Source organism: Gambusia affinis, linkage group LG19, assembly GCF_019740435.1.
Source record: "Gambusia affinis linkage group LG19, SWU_Gaff_1.0, whole genome shotgun sequence".
NCBI lineage: Eukaryota > Metazoa > Chordata > Actinopteri > Cyprinodontiformes > Poeciliidae > Gambusia > Gambusia affinis.
In genome coordinates, this window is record NC_057886.1 from 17,287,234 (window position 1) to 17,306,098 (window position 18,865).

Here is an 18,865-nt window from a genome sequence, read left to right on the forward strand (position 1 = left end):
ACTACCGAGGCTTTATTTTCATGGACATGGAGATTGGAGCGTTTTTATGCTCCTTTCTTTCCCCTCATTCACTCTCTGCTTGCCTCTACTTTCCTTCATGCTCTCCCAGGGTCATGTATTATGCATAATCAGAAATAATTTAGCAAAACTTCTGCTTTTAAAAGCCTCCTCACTCAACCCAGCTGCCTCACTTTAATGTAGAAAGGCCACTGATGAGATAGGCCTCAAACTCATAGTTCACATGAGTCCACAGAGTGCAATCAGTAATCCTTTTAAAATGTGTTTGTGATTGATCCAACCACAGATACTGGATACGTTACACTGGATTATCCTTTAGTGTTAGCTGGACTGGAAAGCATGGGAGGAAGTTTTTGTGTGATTTTAAACAAGGTAGTAAAACTATATCCTGCATAAGCCAGTCTGAAATATGTTTTTTGAAAATACCTGTTTTTTCCATTGAGGTTTGCTGCTGTTTCCTGTGGCAGGATGTCAAACATGGCTGCATACAGTTAGGCAACCTCCATCCCGCTGCAAATTCTGTTGGGTTCTGATCAATAAAGTTTCCCAATGTGTCTGTTGGGAGGACATGTCTGAGGCCAGATATGTCCTTCCTCATATCTCACCAATCAAAATACGGATTTAAAGTTTGCGAAACCCTCAGCAAGTGGATGCAGAAGGATCAGGGGAAAAGATAGATGTTCCTCAACTGCTTATGATTCAGAATTGTATTTTTATTGCTGCTTACAAAAAGTCATGTGTTTTCCAGTTGTTCAAATGAGCTCAGCGCTGAATGTAGTAGGAGCTTTCATGTTTGTGTTGATACTGATTGCAGCAATAAAACCACAAGACCAAGACACATAGGCAGACGCCTATTTTACATTTGAAAGATGATATCTAAAACGGAAGTTGGTGCTTCTCATCACTGCGGAGAATAGGGTGTGTCTTTTTAAGCTTTGTCAGCATGCTTCCTGGCCCTGTTATTCTTCAGATTAAAAGGAACTGAAACCATGACTAAAATCATTTATAACGGATATTTAAATGATTGTTTCGTATGTAAATGCAGTTGTTAGAATAAAATCTATGGCTTTCTCCATCACCCAAATAAATTTGCACACTGACATTCCAGTAATAGAAGTGAGAAGGTGCACCAGTGTTTTAAATCAATGACCTAAGATGATTATAGATAAATCATTACCATAAACTTTGAGTGCAGTTAGAGGTCATATTACAGTGTCCCCTTGGTAGCAAAGATTTTAAACATCTAAAGGTTAAATTGTTTGTGTCAATATGTTGGCAATGCTTGGCTGTCTTCAGGCTTTACGCTAGGAGTGGTTCATTTAAACTCACAATAATTTACATGAAGTGCTGTTATTTACTGAGATCAGACTGTGGAGAACATGACAGCTACATGTATCCGTTTTTCCAGAAGCCAGTGGCAGCAAACAGTAACAATGGTTATCTAGGAACATCAGTGAGTGATAGTGAGGCAAAACAAACAAACAAACAAAAAAACACAATACAGTTCATTTATAGGAATATGATCCAAGCAATCCAGATGCTATTAAATACAGAAATTTAAATGTATTCAGTATATACTGAGTCGAACTGTTGATGCTTATTTAATGGACTTTACTGACATCTAGAGGTTAACAGGAACTAGAAAAACAATTGAGCTTTTCTCTAAAGCCAGTCGGGGTGAGCCAATCACAAAATGAGGGGAATTACAGGATTTAACATCAGATGATTATATGATCATCTGGTAATGATGATACCAATTATATGAACACGAGTCAGTGATATTTTCATCAGTAACTTAACATTAATGCTAAATAAATTCATAAATGTGGTTGCTTACAAATTATTTTGTAATTATCATGTAATGATTTAAATAGTTGAGCAGTTTTATTTCTTTTATGTAATAGGAGTTTTTTTTAAAATCTCTTTAAAACGGGAAAAAATGCACACATTTTAAACACTTTTTAAATACTAGAACTATTTCTTGGTTTCAGCTTGAAGTTGAAACTCTGATGTAAGTTTCCTGCGCACATTGGTAGATTTTATGCTGCGGCACTCTCTGCTGCAGGAAAACCTTCTATGTGCATCAGTTTATAACACAAACAAGGAACTTCTGCTGTAACTTGACTTTAAAGATGTATAGGAGCCATTTGCTCTTTCAATACTATCACTAACAAACACACGATTTCAGCCTCTGACATGGTTGGCTGTACATAAATTATAAAGTCTGAAGATAAGACTGGAATGCAATGCAATATATCCAATAGAAATAATTAGGTTCCATGGTGTTGATGCAAGCAGTGAAATCCCCGACCTTTCAAAACTGATAAAGAAAATTGTTTACGGACGAACCGGTTACATTTTATTGAATTTGATTGTAAATTAGATTCTCTTATCTTTCACAGGCATGACACGAGGAACTTAATTGGTATTTAGACTTCAGTTCAAACGCATAAAAACAAATGTAGTGCTTATTTTTTCCACCAGATGGCAGAAACAAACTTACGGTATTCAGCGTTAGATGCTTCCGATAAACAGGTGAAAATATTTTAACATATGGATATTTAATCATTTTAAAAATACTAATAAATTTACATAATGTCTCAAATCAAATTAAAACATGCTAAAAATTTTCAAAAAACTCTACAGTGTCATCACAAGACCTTTTGCTGGTGTTTAACTTTTGATTTCTAAGACAAACTCAAATTATTGAGTGGTATCTAGTGGCATGTTTTTTAGAATTAAAACAAACATCGTCTAAATTTGAGTTATTTGGAGGAGAACCACATTAAAACTGTCACATGGAGGCAGAAGTGTCAAGGCCTGGATGTCATAGTTTGTTTTTATATATGGAACTTATCACAGAGGAGCTGAACCTCCGACAATGTTGTCTTGCTGAAGCACTGCAGTCATAAAGATTTTGAGGAAAATCATAGGAAATCATGGTCCAAAGTTGTTAGTGGAAAACATGTAACCCTGGCAGCTGTTACCAGAGTGTATAAAGGGCAGAAAGCAATTTCCAAAATTCAAATGGAGTCTGGAAATTGCTTTCCAGTAATGCAAGAAATTCATCAGGGCCTGCAGCCGACTTCACATCCAATTGAATAAAACTGTGATTGACGGCAACTACCACATGTCCATCCATACAAAGGTAACTGGTAGTAAGCATCCCATTTTTGTCATAACACTTATTGGTAGTTTGATCAAAGATCAATAAGTGAAGTATGCTTGATTTTATGTCTGTAAAATCAATGCTCTATGGCAGCATAAAAACATACGGTAGTAACTGCTGCATTTATATTAAAGTGCCTTTTTATGCTAAGGTTTACTTTTGAGCTTTTTCCTGAAGACAAATTTGTAAAAGCTCTTAAGTTATTACTTACTCGCTTTTGCATGTGCAAAATTCTCCCGACAAAATTTTCTCCTCACATCCAATGAGACTTTGTGCCCCTCGGCTGTGAAAGACTTGGCCTTTAACATTGATTTCTCCATTGTTTCTTGCAAATAACCTTACAGACCCGATGTGCAACTCGTTGGAGAAGATTTCTGCCTGTCGTCTTTGCCTCAGTGTTGGCTAAGGCAAAAATATTTCAGGTAAAGCATTGAGTTTTTCTACCTCTGCCATTGTAAATGTTTATTTGTTGGAGGTTTGCTCTACTTCCGCATGGGGGCAGAGCATCATGTTAAGCTTGACCATTCAAAGCAGAAAATGTTAGCCCAGAATTTAAGGTGAAAGTAGCTGGTAGCCAGTGTAGAAACCCTAACACTGAATTTTTTCCTGTCTGTCTCATGAATCCAATTTAGTGTCCTGGTGAGTTTAAAGGCAAAAGAAGGCAATTACATTAAGCAAGGAAAATAATGACAACATGAATTATACTCGCTAATTCATGGGTTAATACCAACCTCCATATTTTTATTATAAGATGATTTATAAATCTTAATAAAAGTTGCAGTGCACAACAAACACAAGTGGACTCAATATGTCCCTTTTAATTATTTGATTATGGCTTTTAAGGACCTAATAAGCCGTTATACACATGATGTTTTTCTGGTTTGCGAATGATTTGTCAAATTACCGGTAAAAAAAAAAAATCTAATTGGATTTTACAGTCAACAGAGTTGTATTACAGGAAAGAAATACTTAATTGTGTGGCCTTCCACTCAGTGTATCAGTTTGGTTTTACTTCATGCACAACTAAAAATAATGATAAAAAAGTATATAAAATAATAAAAAAAGAGAAACACTGGCGACCTGTCCAGGGTGTACCCCGCCTCTCGCCCGGAACGCAGCTGGGGATAGGCACCAGCAACCCTCCTGACCCCATTAGGGACAAAGGGTGTATAGACAATGGATGGATGGATGGATGGATGGATGGATGGAAAAAGAGAAACAGAACAATTTGTGACTCTAAACTCAGAATTGGATTGTTGGGGGTAACAAACTGTCCCAATTTTGCACCTGAAACATACCCTATTCAATTATCTATTTTTAAAGAATAAAAAGGGTTTCTAAACAAATTTATTTATAAAACTTTATTTTATTCTTCTCAACTCAACAGCTGTGGCTCTTTGAACAGTCTCCAAGTGATAAACTCAAACAACAAACATAGTACATATACATCAAACAACACAGCGCCATCTATCTCACTGAAACACGAACGGTCTACAGTCAAACAAATCTTAAAAAGGATGAGAAGGATGGCAATGGGGTTCTGTCAAAAAGTCACCTGTGGCTTGAGATTTCTTCTTCTTCTTTGTCAAAAAAGGACAAGTAAAATAAAAAGAAATTAAATCAGGGAAAACATTAAATATAGTGATCAAAAAGCTAATAAAAAATACACATTTATTTTTGACTGCTCTCTATTCTTTGTTAGTGAGTACTTCTGTTTCTACGTAAATTTCCACAAACTGTATGTGAATCTTTAGTCTGATCAAAAGTGTTTACATTCAACTGTGGAGTGCCACAGAAACAATATAATATATAAAATAAATGTATTATCTTTTGTATACAATGTTTTCTTTTTGGCTTAAACACTGGTTCTGCAATAATTTTTTCCTGAGGTTGCAACACTGTCTTAATTCTGATCTATGTAAAACAAACAGGGGGATGCACAACAATAATTAGTCTGATTCTGAGGACGCAAGTCAAACATAGAAGCAAAGTGACGTCCTGCAGGTTCTGAATCTGGCAGCAGTCCTTCAGTCTGGCAAACCTTTAAAACCTTGATTTTTTGCTTTGCAACACTTGCTGCTTGCTTGTTCAAGTTTTCACAAAGAGACATGCACATGCCACAGTGTCATGATGCAGTTACACAAAATAAATGAATAAGGATACAGAAAACGCAGGATATTTAGGCATAACCAATCAGACGCAAGACACTTCAAGACTCCGGACATCTTCACGAGAGTGGTTTCAAGCATAAAACAGCCAAAAGTTTGCCCCTTTGCAGCAAGGGATCTTTTTCACAAACATTAAAGGAAACTACTAGAACACAAAATTCACTGAATGTACCTACTGGAGACAGGGTGTGCAGAAACAGTAAGGGAACCAATACGAACAACTGTCAGGAGACCAATGCGAGGTAGCATCGATGAGGGGAACAGAGGGACCTGAGAGGACAAACTTGCAGCGCTAGGTAAATGCTTAGATTTGCATTTCTGTGTATAAAGAGAAGACATATAGCCCTGTGAGAGCAAGGGAGGTGCATGAGCTCCTTTCCTTTGCAGCTGGTGAACAAATCGGACACAAATAAATCTTAAGCTTGCGAGCGAGTACCATGTTCTGATGTGTGTGCAGTCAGGATCAGAGCGCAGAGAGAGCAACTCTGCCATATGTTAGTGTATAGACATCTGAATAACTGACAAGCAATGAATTATTTTTTTCTAGGAGCGAAGGCAAAACTCCTCTTTAAAGTTTCTCTTTTGTCAAAGGGCAATTTCAGTGTCACTAGCAGAACAATAACAATTTTACAAAGCAGATAATACAAAAAACCCCAAAACATTCAACTTCTGAAATAACATCATACAGTAGCATATTTTTCAAAATGAATATAAGATCAATTGAAAATACATGCACAATTTCCATGGACAATATTTCTTCCTTTGTTTTTCACAACACTGTAACATTGTAGGTTGGTTTAATCTAGTCTGTTTTGCAAACACGTATGAGACACAAATAAACTATAGGAAATCACAGACATGCATGTTCTTACACTGAAAGGAAAAGGAAACAGACAGCCATTATTAACAATTTTACATTATAGCGGTACTGAAAAAAAAAAAAAAAAAGAGATGAATGGAATTAAACCATGTTAACAACAGGTGGGGCAGGAGTTAGGGGAGGGCTTGCTTGGTTGCATTGCATGTCACGAGGTCAAGGGTCAAGACTGCTGGCCACCCCACTGACTCTCCACAGGCCTTCGCAGAAGCTCCTCCACATGCCTCGCCACGTCCATGGTGTCATCGAGATCAAAGTCGCCGTCTCCGTCCAACACAGGGTCAGCTCTGTCAAGGGAAGCAGAGACCATTCACGCCTGAACAAGGCAACAAAATCCACATAAAGGAGATGATATTTTTGAGGGTCTTGTTAACTTACATAGGAGGGTACATCGCATAAGTGTGAGAGTGATTAACAGGTGCTGGAGAGGCACCCTGATCCATATATGTTGGATTTCCACTGACTGGGTCTGGATTAGCTGTAGCAAAGCTGCGAAAAAACCCCCGTCCCCAATAAAAAATAAATTAAACTGTAAATCTGGAACAAAAGATTGATGAGAATTGATTCGGCAGTTTCCTAAGCAACAATTCTCAGCGTGCTTCCTGTGCTTTTCTATATCCTTGGGTCCATTTTCTGAAGCGCTGCGAAACCTACCATAGAGATAGGCAGGCGGTGCGGCTTCATAACTAACAAGCCTAACTCATATGATGAGTGGAAGACAAGCTCATGCAGGAACCCCCGCCATCTTTAATTGGCCTCCTCCAACTGTAACAGCTAACTAATGGCTAACCTGAATTCAAGGTCCGGCCCTGGATGATTAACTCTAAATGCTGCTTTAGAATAATAACAGGCAAGTGCACGGCAGAGAAGGAAGAATAGGGAGACAAAACAGAAATGGAGGAATAAGAGGAAAAGTACAGGCAGGAAATACTTACTCAGGCACTACTTGTCTGATTTGTGGTTTCACGTAACCATCCACCGCTTTAGCTATAAAAAAATTTGAGAAAATTGTACAAACAAATTCAATTTGTTACATCATACATCTTCTTGCTTCAGTAATTTTGGAGTTTATTTGAACAGAGTTTCTTACAGAGGGGTGGTGTGTAATATTTGGCAAACACCTCATCCTTGGGTCTGTCAGGATAGAGGAACAGTAGGTGATTGAGATCACTAATTCGGTCGGCCAGAGAGCGAATGGAGAAGTCTTTAGTTGTGTAGGGCATCAGATTCCAAACCATCCGCTCACCTAAACACACAGAGTCAACTATCAATAACAGCAATCACACTCTCCTATTTCTTTCAAGGAGAAAATTTCAGATGATGAGACGGTATCAGAACAGAAACTAAATGTTATCACTGGGTAAAGTAGCAGTTGTTTATTTACAGACAGGTTAAAAAGAAAGAACTCATCATCAAACAAATTTTATTATAGAAGGCTAACCAAAGAATACAAGAATACAAATACAAACTGCACTTATCAAGATCAAAAAACAATCTCAACCAACTGCATCCTATATGGTGCTAGTGTTAAATTGTGAGAGAACGAATAACTAAATTTTTCTTCGCTTAATTTCACCAGTCACATCCAGGTCTAATTACTGATTGACTTCTTTGTAAATGTGCTCTAGTGACATAGTTTTTGCTTCACCTGGTTCAAATTCAGTTATTTCATTTTAGGAAAAATATGTTCCAGCATATGTTGAGTAATGTCAGTACTCGACATTAAAAAAAGATTAAGGGGACAAAGTCGCCATCTCATCTTTTTGAAGTCAAGAGAGACTTTCCAATTAATATCTTGACGACTCCAATGAATGATCTTTGTGCTGCCTGCTGCACAAAATAAGCTTTCAGACAAAACCAAAAGAGAAGCCAGTAAAACTCTGGGTCCTTCCTGGAAAGTTACTAACATTCAATTTAAGCTCGTGGGGGTGGGGGGGGGGGTATCAAAAGACTTCACCTTTATCTTAAGGTCACAAGTCTTTTAAAGGGTGGTGTCCATTTCTTCAAACAGCCCCAGAACTTTATAATTGATATTGAATATTCTGGAAAGCTGGGGCCTCAGAGATGTCTTTGCTGCTGCAGCCAAACCCATGATTTGGCCACAGCCCTGGACCAGACACCAGATGTCTAGATTTTTGCAAAGTGGGGTAAGTCAAGACACAAATCCCCTACACAGCTGGATTAAAGGCACTTTTTCTTCCCAAATGAAGAAGCCATTTCCTGAATGGCAAGATCACACCTCTATTTCATTTTAAGAACCAGAGTTGCTTATTTGCAAATTATTCAGTCTTGCAGGAGGATTGCTGTAGAGAACTTTAAAACTTTTCGATGACCCTCTTGGATCCAGGGTGGCATTACAGAGCAGTGATTGCTCTGACATAATTCAGAGCTGCAAACACACACAGCATGCTGAACAGTGTAAGACAATGACTGAACATAAATACTCCAGACATTCCACCTACAACAAAACAAACTGTAAAACAAAAGAATATCTCTTAAATAAAATTTATGTTTAACAGGAATAGAGCAATGTGGTTGCAAAGGGTCCTTTAGAAATTATTTACAGAAAATCACAATAAACTACACCAAAGTTATTAGAAATGACAAATGTTACACAAGATGTATGTCTTACTGAAGAGGTCAATACAAATAACTTGAGATACCAAGTTGTTTTCTTGTTTTTTCTTGCGGTTGACACTTCACTAGCTTCAAAGCTGTGCAAAGAATAACATTTCTGAAAGGGATACACACATTGGCTGGCTCATTTGCATCTTCTAAAGCTAAAACAAGTTTCTAAATTGATATCCAGCACATCCTACCTGCTTTGTTGGGATTTTCTGCCACCCACGCAATTGTTATACCTCCAATCTCAGAGTCACTGAAGCGTAGAAGAAAGGTACCATTGGGTTTGGACATCAGCATATCTTGAGCCTGCTGCTTGTTCACAAAGCCCAGAATTGCTCTACAAAGACAATGTTGTATATAAATACAAAGAAAGAATTCCTGATTGAACTCATTTTTGTTTTTCTAGTTGCCATGGGAAACATAAAAAGAGAATGTATCAAAACATTTAGCGCTTTAGAAAGTGAAATAAAACATTGAAAATGAAATGAATGAAGTTCTTGTAGTGTTTTATTTAATGTGTCTGATCAGACACAATTTACAGCTAAACTCTAAAACTGAACCTACAGCTTCCTTACCCATCATTCCAGTGAGGCTTGAGATGCTTCTTAGTAAGTTCCATCACACCATCGAACCACTGCCAAAATGTGAAGTTCCTTCCTGGAAGGCTTTCCTGTGGACAGAAAATATGTTGGAGGCAAAATCTCCTGAAAACCATGCAGGATTTAGTTTGACTGATTCTCTTTTTCGCATTTCTCTAAATCAGTTCGGTTCACTTAAATGAAGATTATATAGGGACAGGACTTTAACAAGTAATTTTTGATTAATACGTATTACATAGATTTTAAAGCATTCAAAATTTTAACACATTACATATATAAAATCTTTGTATTTGCTTATTTAATTAATCTGACACACGGCATGTCCGTAAACAGCAGCAATGGACAAGAAAATTGCTTCTCTTGGCTCATTGGGGCTTCACACACCAATCTTATGGGACCCTGGAAAAGACTGCTGTTGTATGTGTATTGTGCAAAAAGGAGTCAGCCTGTCAATGCTAAAAAAAGTTATCTCAAGGAGAGGCGTCCCCAATGCCAATGTTAGCATCCACATTTCTAAAGAAGTATTTTCTCAAAGAAGTTCCTGAAATAGTTGAAAGCTGAATGGGCACAATAGCACTTTGCACCAGTTTTATGGTTGAATTATGTAAATAATTGCTCAAAAACAAAAAACAAAAAATATGTTGTTGAGTTCACCTTTCTATTTATTTAATGATTTAGCAGCCAAAGGTTCTTTTAAATTAAAAATGATGGTTTTTTAGATATATAGTTTTCAATTAAAATGTTAATTGCAATTAATTAACTTAAGTTAAAATTTTAATCGAGTCCCACCGCTAATACATAATTTCCACTGTGTACGTATGTGCATTACGTGAATGGATATAGCGGTGTGTTCGTGTATGACCTTGATGCACTTTTTTCTAAAGGGCTGACGCATAATGGTTTGATCAGCCAATGAGAAAGATAGTGTATGGAATGGAGATGCATTTTCAGCCCATAATGGCTGTTTTAAGCCAGTAAATGGAGCTTCTGGTATTGTTCTATGTGAACAAACAGAACAATTAACATGAAGACTTGACTGCCAATGAAGAATTCTCACTCAAGCTGACCACAGAAAAGAGCAGTGAGGATGCCACAAATGAAACAGGAAATATTTCTGTGTATAAATCTCCTACTGACAACAAAAGCTACCAAAAAACTTGTGGTTGAAACACATTATGTACTATGAGTTGAGGGCTTTAAAAAAAATCTAAATAAAGTGATAAAACTCTGACAATAACAAATAAACTTAACACTATTTTTGAAAGCTGCATGTTTGCTCAGAGCATCACGAGGTAAGCCGGCTGCTGCTAACCCTGTTAAACTGTGACCAGGTCATCGTCATGCTCCGGTAGTCTTCAGGATTGTTGCTGGAGCTGCTGAAAGCTTTCTGAGCCAGGAAGACCAGGTTCTCCTCAGATAGTCCTCTGTTGCTCTGCACCTCTGCCTTGTACTTCATGTTGATGGCTTCACACAGCTGAGGCCAAAGTACCTTATCTGGCACAAGAAAAGGCACTCGACCCTGATGGGAATAAAATGTAAAAAACTTTCGGTGACATCGCTGACAAAAATGAACATGCACTCATATAAGCAGCTTTGTGCTTATGACATTATGAATAGTGCATTAATCAGTGACTTGATACCTAATTTCACGACTACACATACTATGCAATTGGGTTCCAGGTTCAAATGTTTGCATATTGGTTGCTTTTGTGCTACCAAGCCATTTACAAGGTAAATATAGAAGTAATCAGCACAAACTGTGCAAAAAAATAGTTCAAGTACATTGAAGTTTGCTTAAACAGCAACTTATTAAGCTCAAAAAAGAAGCTTAATGAGGAAAATTTCAATGAAACCAAGAATAAACTAAGCATAAAACAGTAAAGATCAAGTATGTGTTTATCTATAAAGCCAAAACAGAGATTTTGAAAAGACTTCAAACCCAAAAGTAGTCTCACCATATTTCAGACACAAATATAAAGTGAAATCAAAGTCAAATTCCTTGAATTTATGCACAAACTTAGCAAATAAGCTATATCTGAAACTGAAAGGAATTGCTAAATGCTATTATGATAAACAAGCTAACTGCCAGTAGCAATGCAAGCAAGACTAAAGTTGAATGTTTATTAACAGGATGTGTACACAACTTTATGTGTGAAAGATTTTATGACCAAAAGAAAAGAAAAAAAATTCTTACCCAACTTTTACTGCCTTTATTAAAAAGTTACACACCAAGCTCTGTTACATTAATGTGCTACTTTATAACCTTCATATTTACTTAGGTGGTAAATGTTTAAAAAGAAACTGCTTTTACAACTTACTTTCTATTAAAGTGTAAAGGACTGCACATGTGTATTGTAAACAGAAAAACTGTATTCTTACATTTTTATATCTCCACAAAATATTCTTGAAAACAAGAATGTTTAAACTCTACTGGTCCTAAATGCAGAAAACATGCCTCAACTTTTTTATTTTATGGCTAAACTACTTAGTGTTTAAAAAATGTCTTACTACTATTTTCAGAGCTGTGAGATTTGTCTACAGTTTATATTTCATTTAATAGATTTAATTATTCATTTGAATGTTAATTTTCTAACTTCGAACTATTGTTTCCTTCAAGGAGAAAAGATTATAACAAGACACAAATGAAAGCCAAAAAAATAGAGTTAAGTGTTCTTTTATCTAGATGTTTTGGAAGAGTTAAAAATGCACATGAATTCCAAAAATGCGACCGCATCTACAGAAAATTTGGAAAGCAGACACACAATACCACACAAATATTTTACTTACTGCCTCTGCAAACGCATTGTCCCACAATACAGTTGCTGTAGCATTATTGTCTTGACTACCATGAACTATCACCACAACAGGAAGTGATAATGTCTGTTCAGAGAAAAGAAATAACATTCAGTTGGCACATGAGTGCAAATAAGATTGTGCACAAACAGCAAAAATACATAGAAAAGTATGCAAACCGTATATTCTATCAGAAGCTTAGATTTTTTGAGGATAAACAGATTTCCACAATGACCAAAAACAACTGAATTCCTATAGATGTTAATGTAACTCTATTGTTGACTTTTATCTATCTATAACCTTACCTTAACTTGAAAGACAAGTTCATTACTTCCAACACTAAACTGAGACTCAAACAAGATGGTGAACTTCTCCTCTGTGACCGACTCTGCTCCACGTCTGTCCGATCGTTTGATCCTTTTCAAAGACTACAAAAAAAGATATGATAAGATAAATATGTTTATGCACAGTATAAACAGTAGGGATATGCAAAAATACCTTTAAGTATAAATAATCAATAAAGAGCAATAGGGATTAACCACAGCCAAGATCTACAAGAAGCATTGGTTGCACCCTATCAATCTGGGAACATTTTGTTTTTTCCCACCACAATATATATTTCAGGCAGGAGACTGCAACCCATCTGGACCAGAACTTCTTTCACAAGATCAGTTTCTTTCCCTCAGCCATTAGACTGTTGAACAAGACTCTGGCATAACACACCTCATCCATCTGCTACTCTGCACCTGTTTATATATTGTATATTTTTCATACTCATGTTATTTTTTAATTTTTTTACCATAATATCAAATCAATTTCCTAGCCTGTGAGGAAATTGATTCTGAATTGATTCACAATAAAGTGATTCTGATTTGTACTTTTTTAAGTGGCAGAATACAACAAAACCAATTAAATACTAATTACAAAGCAGTGCTAGCCTGAATAAATTAGGTACCCTACATATGGGAAAGTATATCATATATAATAAAAAAAATCCAACTGTATTGAAAGAAAACCATTTTGACAAACCAAAGCCAGTAAGATTTTCTCAAGGATAAAAACTGTAATGTCCACATTATGCACCTTCTTCTGCTGTTAATAATATTTCCTCTTTTATTCGCAAACATGAGTTTTACCATTACAAATAAAGTTATAGTTTCAATGGGAAGATTTATTAAGATCCACTTTATCCACAGATTCACAATTCATCCATGAATCTGAGGAGGTCCACGAATTCTCATGAATACTTTCCATGTAAAAGAAAGTAAAGGAACACTTTATTTTTCATGCATAGGTCCGGTGTGATATTGTTGTCATATCAATGAAGCTCTGCATGTTTAACAAGCACACATCAACCCTTTATATTTTGCATTACATTTGATTTGTCAGAAATTTCAGTTTAAAGGTTTTCTTTTCCAGGCATTCTGCCTCTTCTGAGAATGTCCAGATGATTGTGCTAATAGAAAACTGGAGCACTTTGGTATAATACCCTTTGTGTAATAATTATTATTTATCTGAATTTTTCTAAAGGTGAAGAGCGAGGTTGGATGATAACATTATTCTATTTTAATCCAACAAAGTTTTGAGGGCGAATGTACAATATTTCAGACCAAGTTAAATTCAGCTTTCAGCTCATCAAATGACATCCTGGTATTTGAATAGTATGAAAGCAAGCCCTGTATTCGTGGAAATCTTTTTGGATCCCATATTTTAAAAGCTATTTTTTACAAACACAAACACAGACTGCTTCCTTGAACTTTCCAGCACTTTTTAGAAGCAATTTCACAAAAAAAAAAAAAAAAGAAAGAAAAGAAAAGCACAGAGTCTCGTCCTGCTGTCCACACTGGAGTCCCATCTTTGGAATTTGAGACTTTGGAATGGGATTTTGTTCAAACCGCGGGATTTCTATTCCAATTTAAAGTTAAACATGTAGAGCCACATGAGCCACATGGACAGTCCCATAATTGGACATTCAAGATATTTTGAAATCAATTAAAATGTTGATCCAGATTTACTGTTAAAAAGTTGTTCATAAGTGGAAAACATTTAAGACATCTTTCAATCTTACTTAGAGGACAAGTGAGAGACTGACAAAGTCATATAGAAAATGACTACTCCAAATTTTAGCTACCAAATATGGTTGAGTTGTATTTTTGAATATTTAAAGTAAATAAAAAAAATGTAAACACAAGATTATTTTTAGCATTTCTCAATATAGACCGAACAACCTAGTATTTTGTACATCCACCTGGTTCCACGAAAACTGTTTTCACTTGTTAGGGCACGGCACCGTAGGGTGTGTGGGTTAAGGGCGGGGCAGCTGTGTGTCCTGACACTGACCTGAGAAGGTTAGGAACTGTGTAAATAAATGGATCTGTTTTGCATATCTTTCATTTATATGTCAGTTTCTCTACTTTAATTCTATGATTCAACATATCAAAAAAAAACAAAAAACATACATTTTTAGAATTTGATGGCAGGGTAGAATTAAACTCTTTGAGATGCATAACTAGAATAACATGTTTTCACTTTCTGGTGACCTTCAAAGCAGCACAAAACCAGATTTGTGGCTCACAACAATAGAATCTCAGAGGTTTCCAAACAATTCCTTCGATCTCATGCTTTGTGTTTGTGTTCTGCCATGCACCATCAGCTGTGGGACCTTATATAGAAAGGTGTGTGTTTTTCCAAATCAAGTCCAATCAACAGAATTTGTGGTAAGAACCACAGCATTACGAATGCTACCTGGATGCACTGTAGACAGTAAAGACCCCCCCCCCCCCCCCACTCACCATGTTTCTGAAGTGAGCGCTCAGAGTGCCTGTAGTCTGGTGGTACTCCATCACACAGTTATTGTTAAGAATTTCTCCACTGCTCTCACTGGAACAAAAAGACAATTAGTGAGTACATTGAATCTTCTGTCTAATGTGATGGACTCGTGTGGTAAGAATTGCATAGCTTCTAATCTTCCACCCCTCTGGCTTCCTAGAATGATGTTTTTCCTTGTATAATTGGAATATGTGGCTATCACCAAGACCATCTTATCTACTTTGGACCAGTGAACAAACGTCTTTGAGCATGTTGTTTACAGCAGATGATACAGACCAGAGGATGATTCGACTGTTTAATAGATTCCCCATTTTTGCCACTAGCTGCCAAGCTGACCAGGAGATGTGGAGGATTTCTTTAAGTCAGGATGAATGTGGAGTGAGACTTTGAAAGAAGCTAAAAATGGATTCTCTATCTACACCACAGTTTCCTCTGAGCGACTGTTCAGGTTCCAGGCATGTCTCAGTGCTAAGCTGTGGAAAGAGGCTTCAACAGAAATTCTCAACAAGCTCTCATTTATTGATCTCTGTGGGAAACATCTTGCATGGCCTCGAGAAACCCCACATGTGATTTGTGTTATCTCTGATTTATAATTACCAAATAAATAACACACAAAGATGTTCTTTTATGTTTTTAAATATGAATTGACAGAGAAAAAGAGCACTGTAAACTTACTTCCTTGTGTTTTCATTTTTCAGCAATGCCTTGGCTTGCTGCTCACTAATTATGGTTGCTTTGACCTGTGGAGGGTTCATGTGAACGTTCAATTTCCCTCCCACTAGGAGGCGTACTGTGGCAGCAAACTTGGTTTGGGTCTTCAGAACCTGGGGTGGCTGTTTCTCAATGATGAAGGTGCTGTAAACACAGAATAGAAGGTCACACAAGGAGGTAAAAGCAGAACTAACTGGTGTTTATTTATGTGGCCACCTGTAATACAGTTAACACCATGATAAGGTGAAATTTTATAGAGTTTAGTACATATTTCTGCTTCCAACACAATGAATTCTGCATAGTTTTGACTACTTAGTTGGATGTTCAAACACTCTGAATGTTTAATCTTGTTATTTTTCCTTTGTCTTTAAGGGCATCAGTATTATAGAATTTTTCAAGCATATAGTGCTATTTTATAGCACAATGAAGTAACTATGTTACCTTCAATTGAGATAAAAATGCTCTCTATATCAAACATGAAAAGAAAATGATGAAGGACTTTGCAACATAACACCCTGAAATCGGGCCTCTGTCTTTATAAGAAGCTCCTGCTCTTCAGCACTTCATCCCACCAATGCTTCCCCATTAAGCTTTTAACAACGTTTTTACCAGCGTTGCACTGAGAGTAGCTCATATAATGAACTCAGGTGATGCACAGCTCCACCAAATGTTTGCTAATTGCTGCTGACTAGTTTGAAGGAGCTGAGTGGAAAGTTGTCTGTGAGGCAAAAACTCTAATTGGAAACTGTCAAGGAAAAGGCTGCACTCAGTTCCCCCAAGTATTTAAGCACCTTGAATGGATGTCACAGTAGATTACAGGATTCTTCAAACATCCATGAATGAATCAAAGCAAAATTCCAGGTATGTTTTTGATGACGGAATAATGGAATAATATGATGTAAAGCTCAAATAAGTCAATTTTACGTAACACTGCCTCTTTAGAAAATGTCTTCCACAGCGACTGTAATTATTCATTTTGAACCCAATTTCAATTATCAATGCAATTTTAATAATAAAGTTTATACATGGCCACCTGCATATCTTCATTCCTTACAAATTTTGTTTAAATAGGTTTTTAAACATGCTCCTCCTTTGATTCAGTCATGAAGACAAATCTTTTAATCTTTAAATATTTTAATAAGAAAACATCATTGTAGCTACCTTTAAGCAGGTCTTTAAATGACCTTGCGCACAACGATGCAAATTAAAGGAAGGTCATGCTTAAAATACTGCTTCGCTTGAAATATTCTCTTGAAATATTTCTGTCAACATTATTCATTTATGTAGTAACACACAAACACGTAAAGCAAAAAGGCAGACAGAATACCATACAACCAACAGCATAACCCTGTAGGCCCAGAGGGAGTGTGAGTAAAATTATTATGCTGTTATGAGACTCAAAGGCTTCTGATGTGCAGCTGAGGTGAGTGGCATTGGGAACACAGTTCTCTCTTTTTGACAGTGTGAAACCTCAGAAGACTTTAGGAGACTCTAAAAAGGATGTTGGCCAAGAAACAATGCATTACTGTCTGGTCAGAGGCTTGTCTGTAGCCTGTCATAAATTGCTGTGACAATGACACGACTTCTCTGTGTGTTATCAGTACCTGTGGGGACTATCTTATGAGGCAGCGTGAAAGGGTGCTGTCAAAAACTTTAGCGTACTCCTGCTCAGACATGGTGAAAGGCGAAAAGCATCCTGACAGATGGGCCTTTGGGGACTACAATAATGGACTGAAACAAGTTGCATGTGCCCTTTCTTTCACAATGTCTGCTCTATGTCTCAGTAGACCTCTTTAGGTGGGTTCATCTTCCATCCTCTATCTCAAGCTACTCTAATGGACCAGTGATGACTCTTTCAGACTGTAACAACACTGTTCAAGTAGGATGTATAATGATGAGAAAAATCATTTACAGTGCTGTGAAAAGCTGCTTTCCTTATGACAGATTACTTCTGTTTTCTGCTATTTTTGTCACTTAAATATGTCAGTTCATTAAACCATTTTTTATGTCAGACAAAGAAGCAGACATGTGCAAGAAGAAAAAGAAGATTTTAAATGATGATTTCCAGTCCAAACCGACCTGGCAGTGAGTGAAGATATAATAATCTCCTTCGCTAAAACATTTCAAAGCTGGATTTAACTTTTGGTGACCACAGGAAATCAATTAAACGGAACCTGCTTGATTACATGAAGTAAATAAAGAGACATCAAAAAGGCAAATATCCTAGCTAAATAAATTCAACAACAGACAAAAAACAAAGTGTGCAAAGAGGGAAAAGATTATTTCCTGCTCTAGCAGACAACAGTGATAGTAATTTTCCACAAAATGGAAAAAGCATGAGACAGTGGCATATATTCCTTGGAGTGGTTGTCCAAAGACTGGTTTCAAGAGTTCACTGACGACTTATCCAGGCGGTCATAAAAGACCCCGAACAACATCGAAAGCAGTCTAATCAGTTAAGGTCAGTGTTTAGGATCTGACATTAAGAAAACAAAATGGGGGAAACTTTGGCTTCCATGAGAAAATTCTATGGCAAAAACCTCTGGTGATCAAAATTAAACCACAAAGACTTCTCTCATATTTGCAAAAAATAATTTCCTAAATGATTCCCAAGACTTTTCGATGATTCCACAAACTAATTGTGGACTGACAAGACATGAGAGAAACATACTGAAGGTGTGAGTCCAATTACATACAAATATTTTGGTGGTAGAGATCTGTGACTGATATGCAGCCTGGACAACTTAGCGCAATTTAATTCTGCTGAGAAAAAAATGTCACACCATTTCAGTGTGTGACCTTAACATCAAGATCACAGAGTTTATGCAATTCCATCACAGAATAGCTAAAAAAAAATACTTCAAATGTGGGTAAATGAAAAAAAAAATCTGCAAAGAAGAGTGGGCCAAAATTCCAACACAACAAAATAAAGGCAAACACTTGATGGCCGCCTAGGGTGAGACAACTGGCTAATAGTTTCAGGGAGCAAAAACGTCATCAGATGGAGCCACTTAGTAATTGAAATAATTAAAATCCGTCTGTTGTATTTACTTATCTTATCTTTGTTTGTTGTCAG

The 18,865-nt window shown here is 36.7% G+C and overlaps 1 protein-coding gene across 2 annotated transcripts in view; it reads right to left on the bottom strand.

Annotated features, from left to right (window-relative positions):
• Nucleotides 1-4,533: 4,533 nt before the first annotated feature.
• Nucleotides 4,534-18,865, bottom strand: part of stat5a (signal transducer and activator of transcription 5a) — a 60,144-nt gene continuing 45,812 nt past the window's right edge. For both annotated transcript variants that reach the window (XM_044099377.1, XM_044099378.1), the window contains exons 9-19: nucleotides 15,754-15,933; nucleotides 15,042-15,129; nucleotides 12,555-12,677; nucleotides 12,244-12,336; nucleotides 10,769-10,975; nucleotides 9,433-9,527; nucleotides 9,052-9,194; nucleotides 7,323-7,478; nucleotides 7,168-7,219; nucleotides 6,611-6,721; nucleotides 4,534-6,519 (exon numbers count right to left, since the gene is read on the bottom strand). In XM_044099377.1, coding sequence (XP_043955312.1) covers nucleotides 6,396-6,519; nucleotides 6,611-6,721; nucleotides 7,168-7,219; nucleotides 7,323-7,478; nucleotides 9,052-9,194; nucleotides 9,433-9,527; nucleotides 10,769-10,975; nucleotides 12,244-12,336; nucleotides 12,555-12,677; nucleotides 15,042-15,129; nucleotides 15,754-15,933 — 1,372 coding nt within the window. In that variant the 3' untranslated portion in view covers nucleotides 4,534-6,395. The remainder of the gene's footprint in view (nucleotides 6,520-6,610; nucleotides 6,722-7,167; nucleotides 7,220-7,322; nucleotides 7,479-9,051; nucleotides 9,195-9,432; nucleotides 9,528-10,768; nucleotides 10,976-12,243; nucleotides 12,337-12,554; nucleotides 12,678-15,041; nucleotides 15,130-15,753; nucleotides 15,934-18,865) is intronic.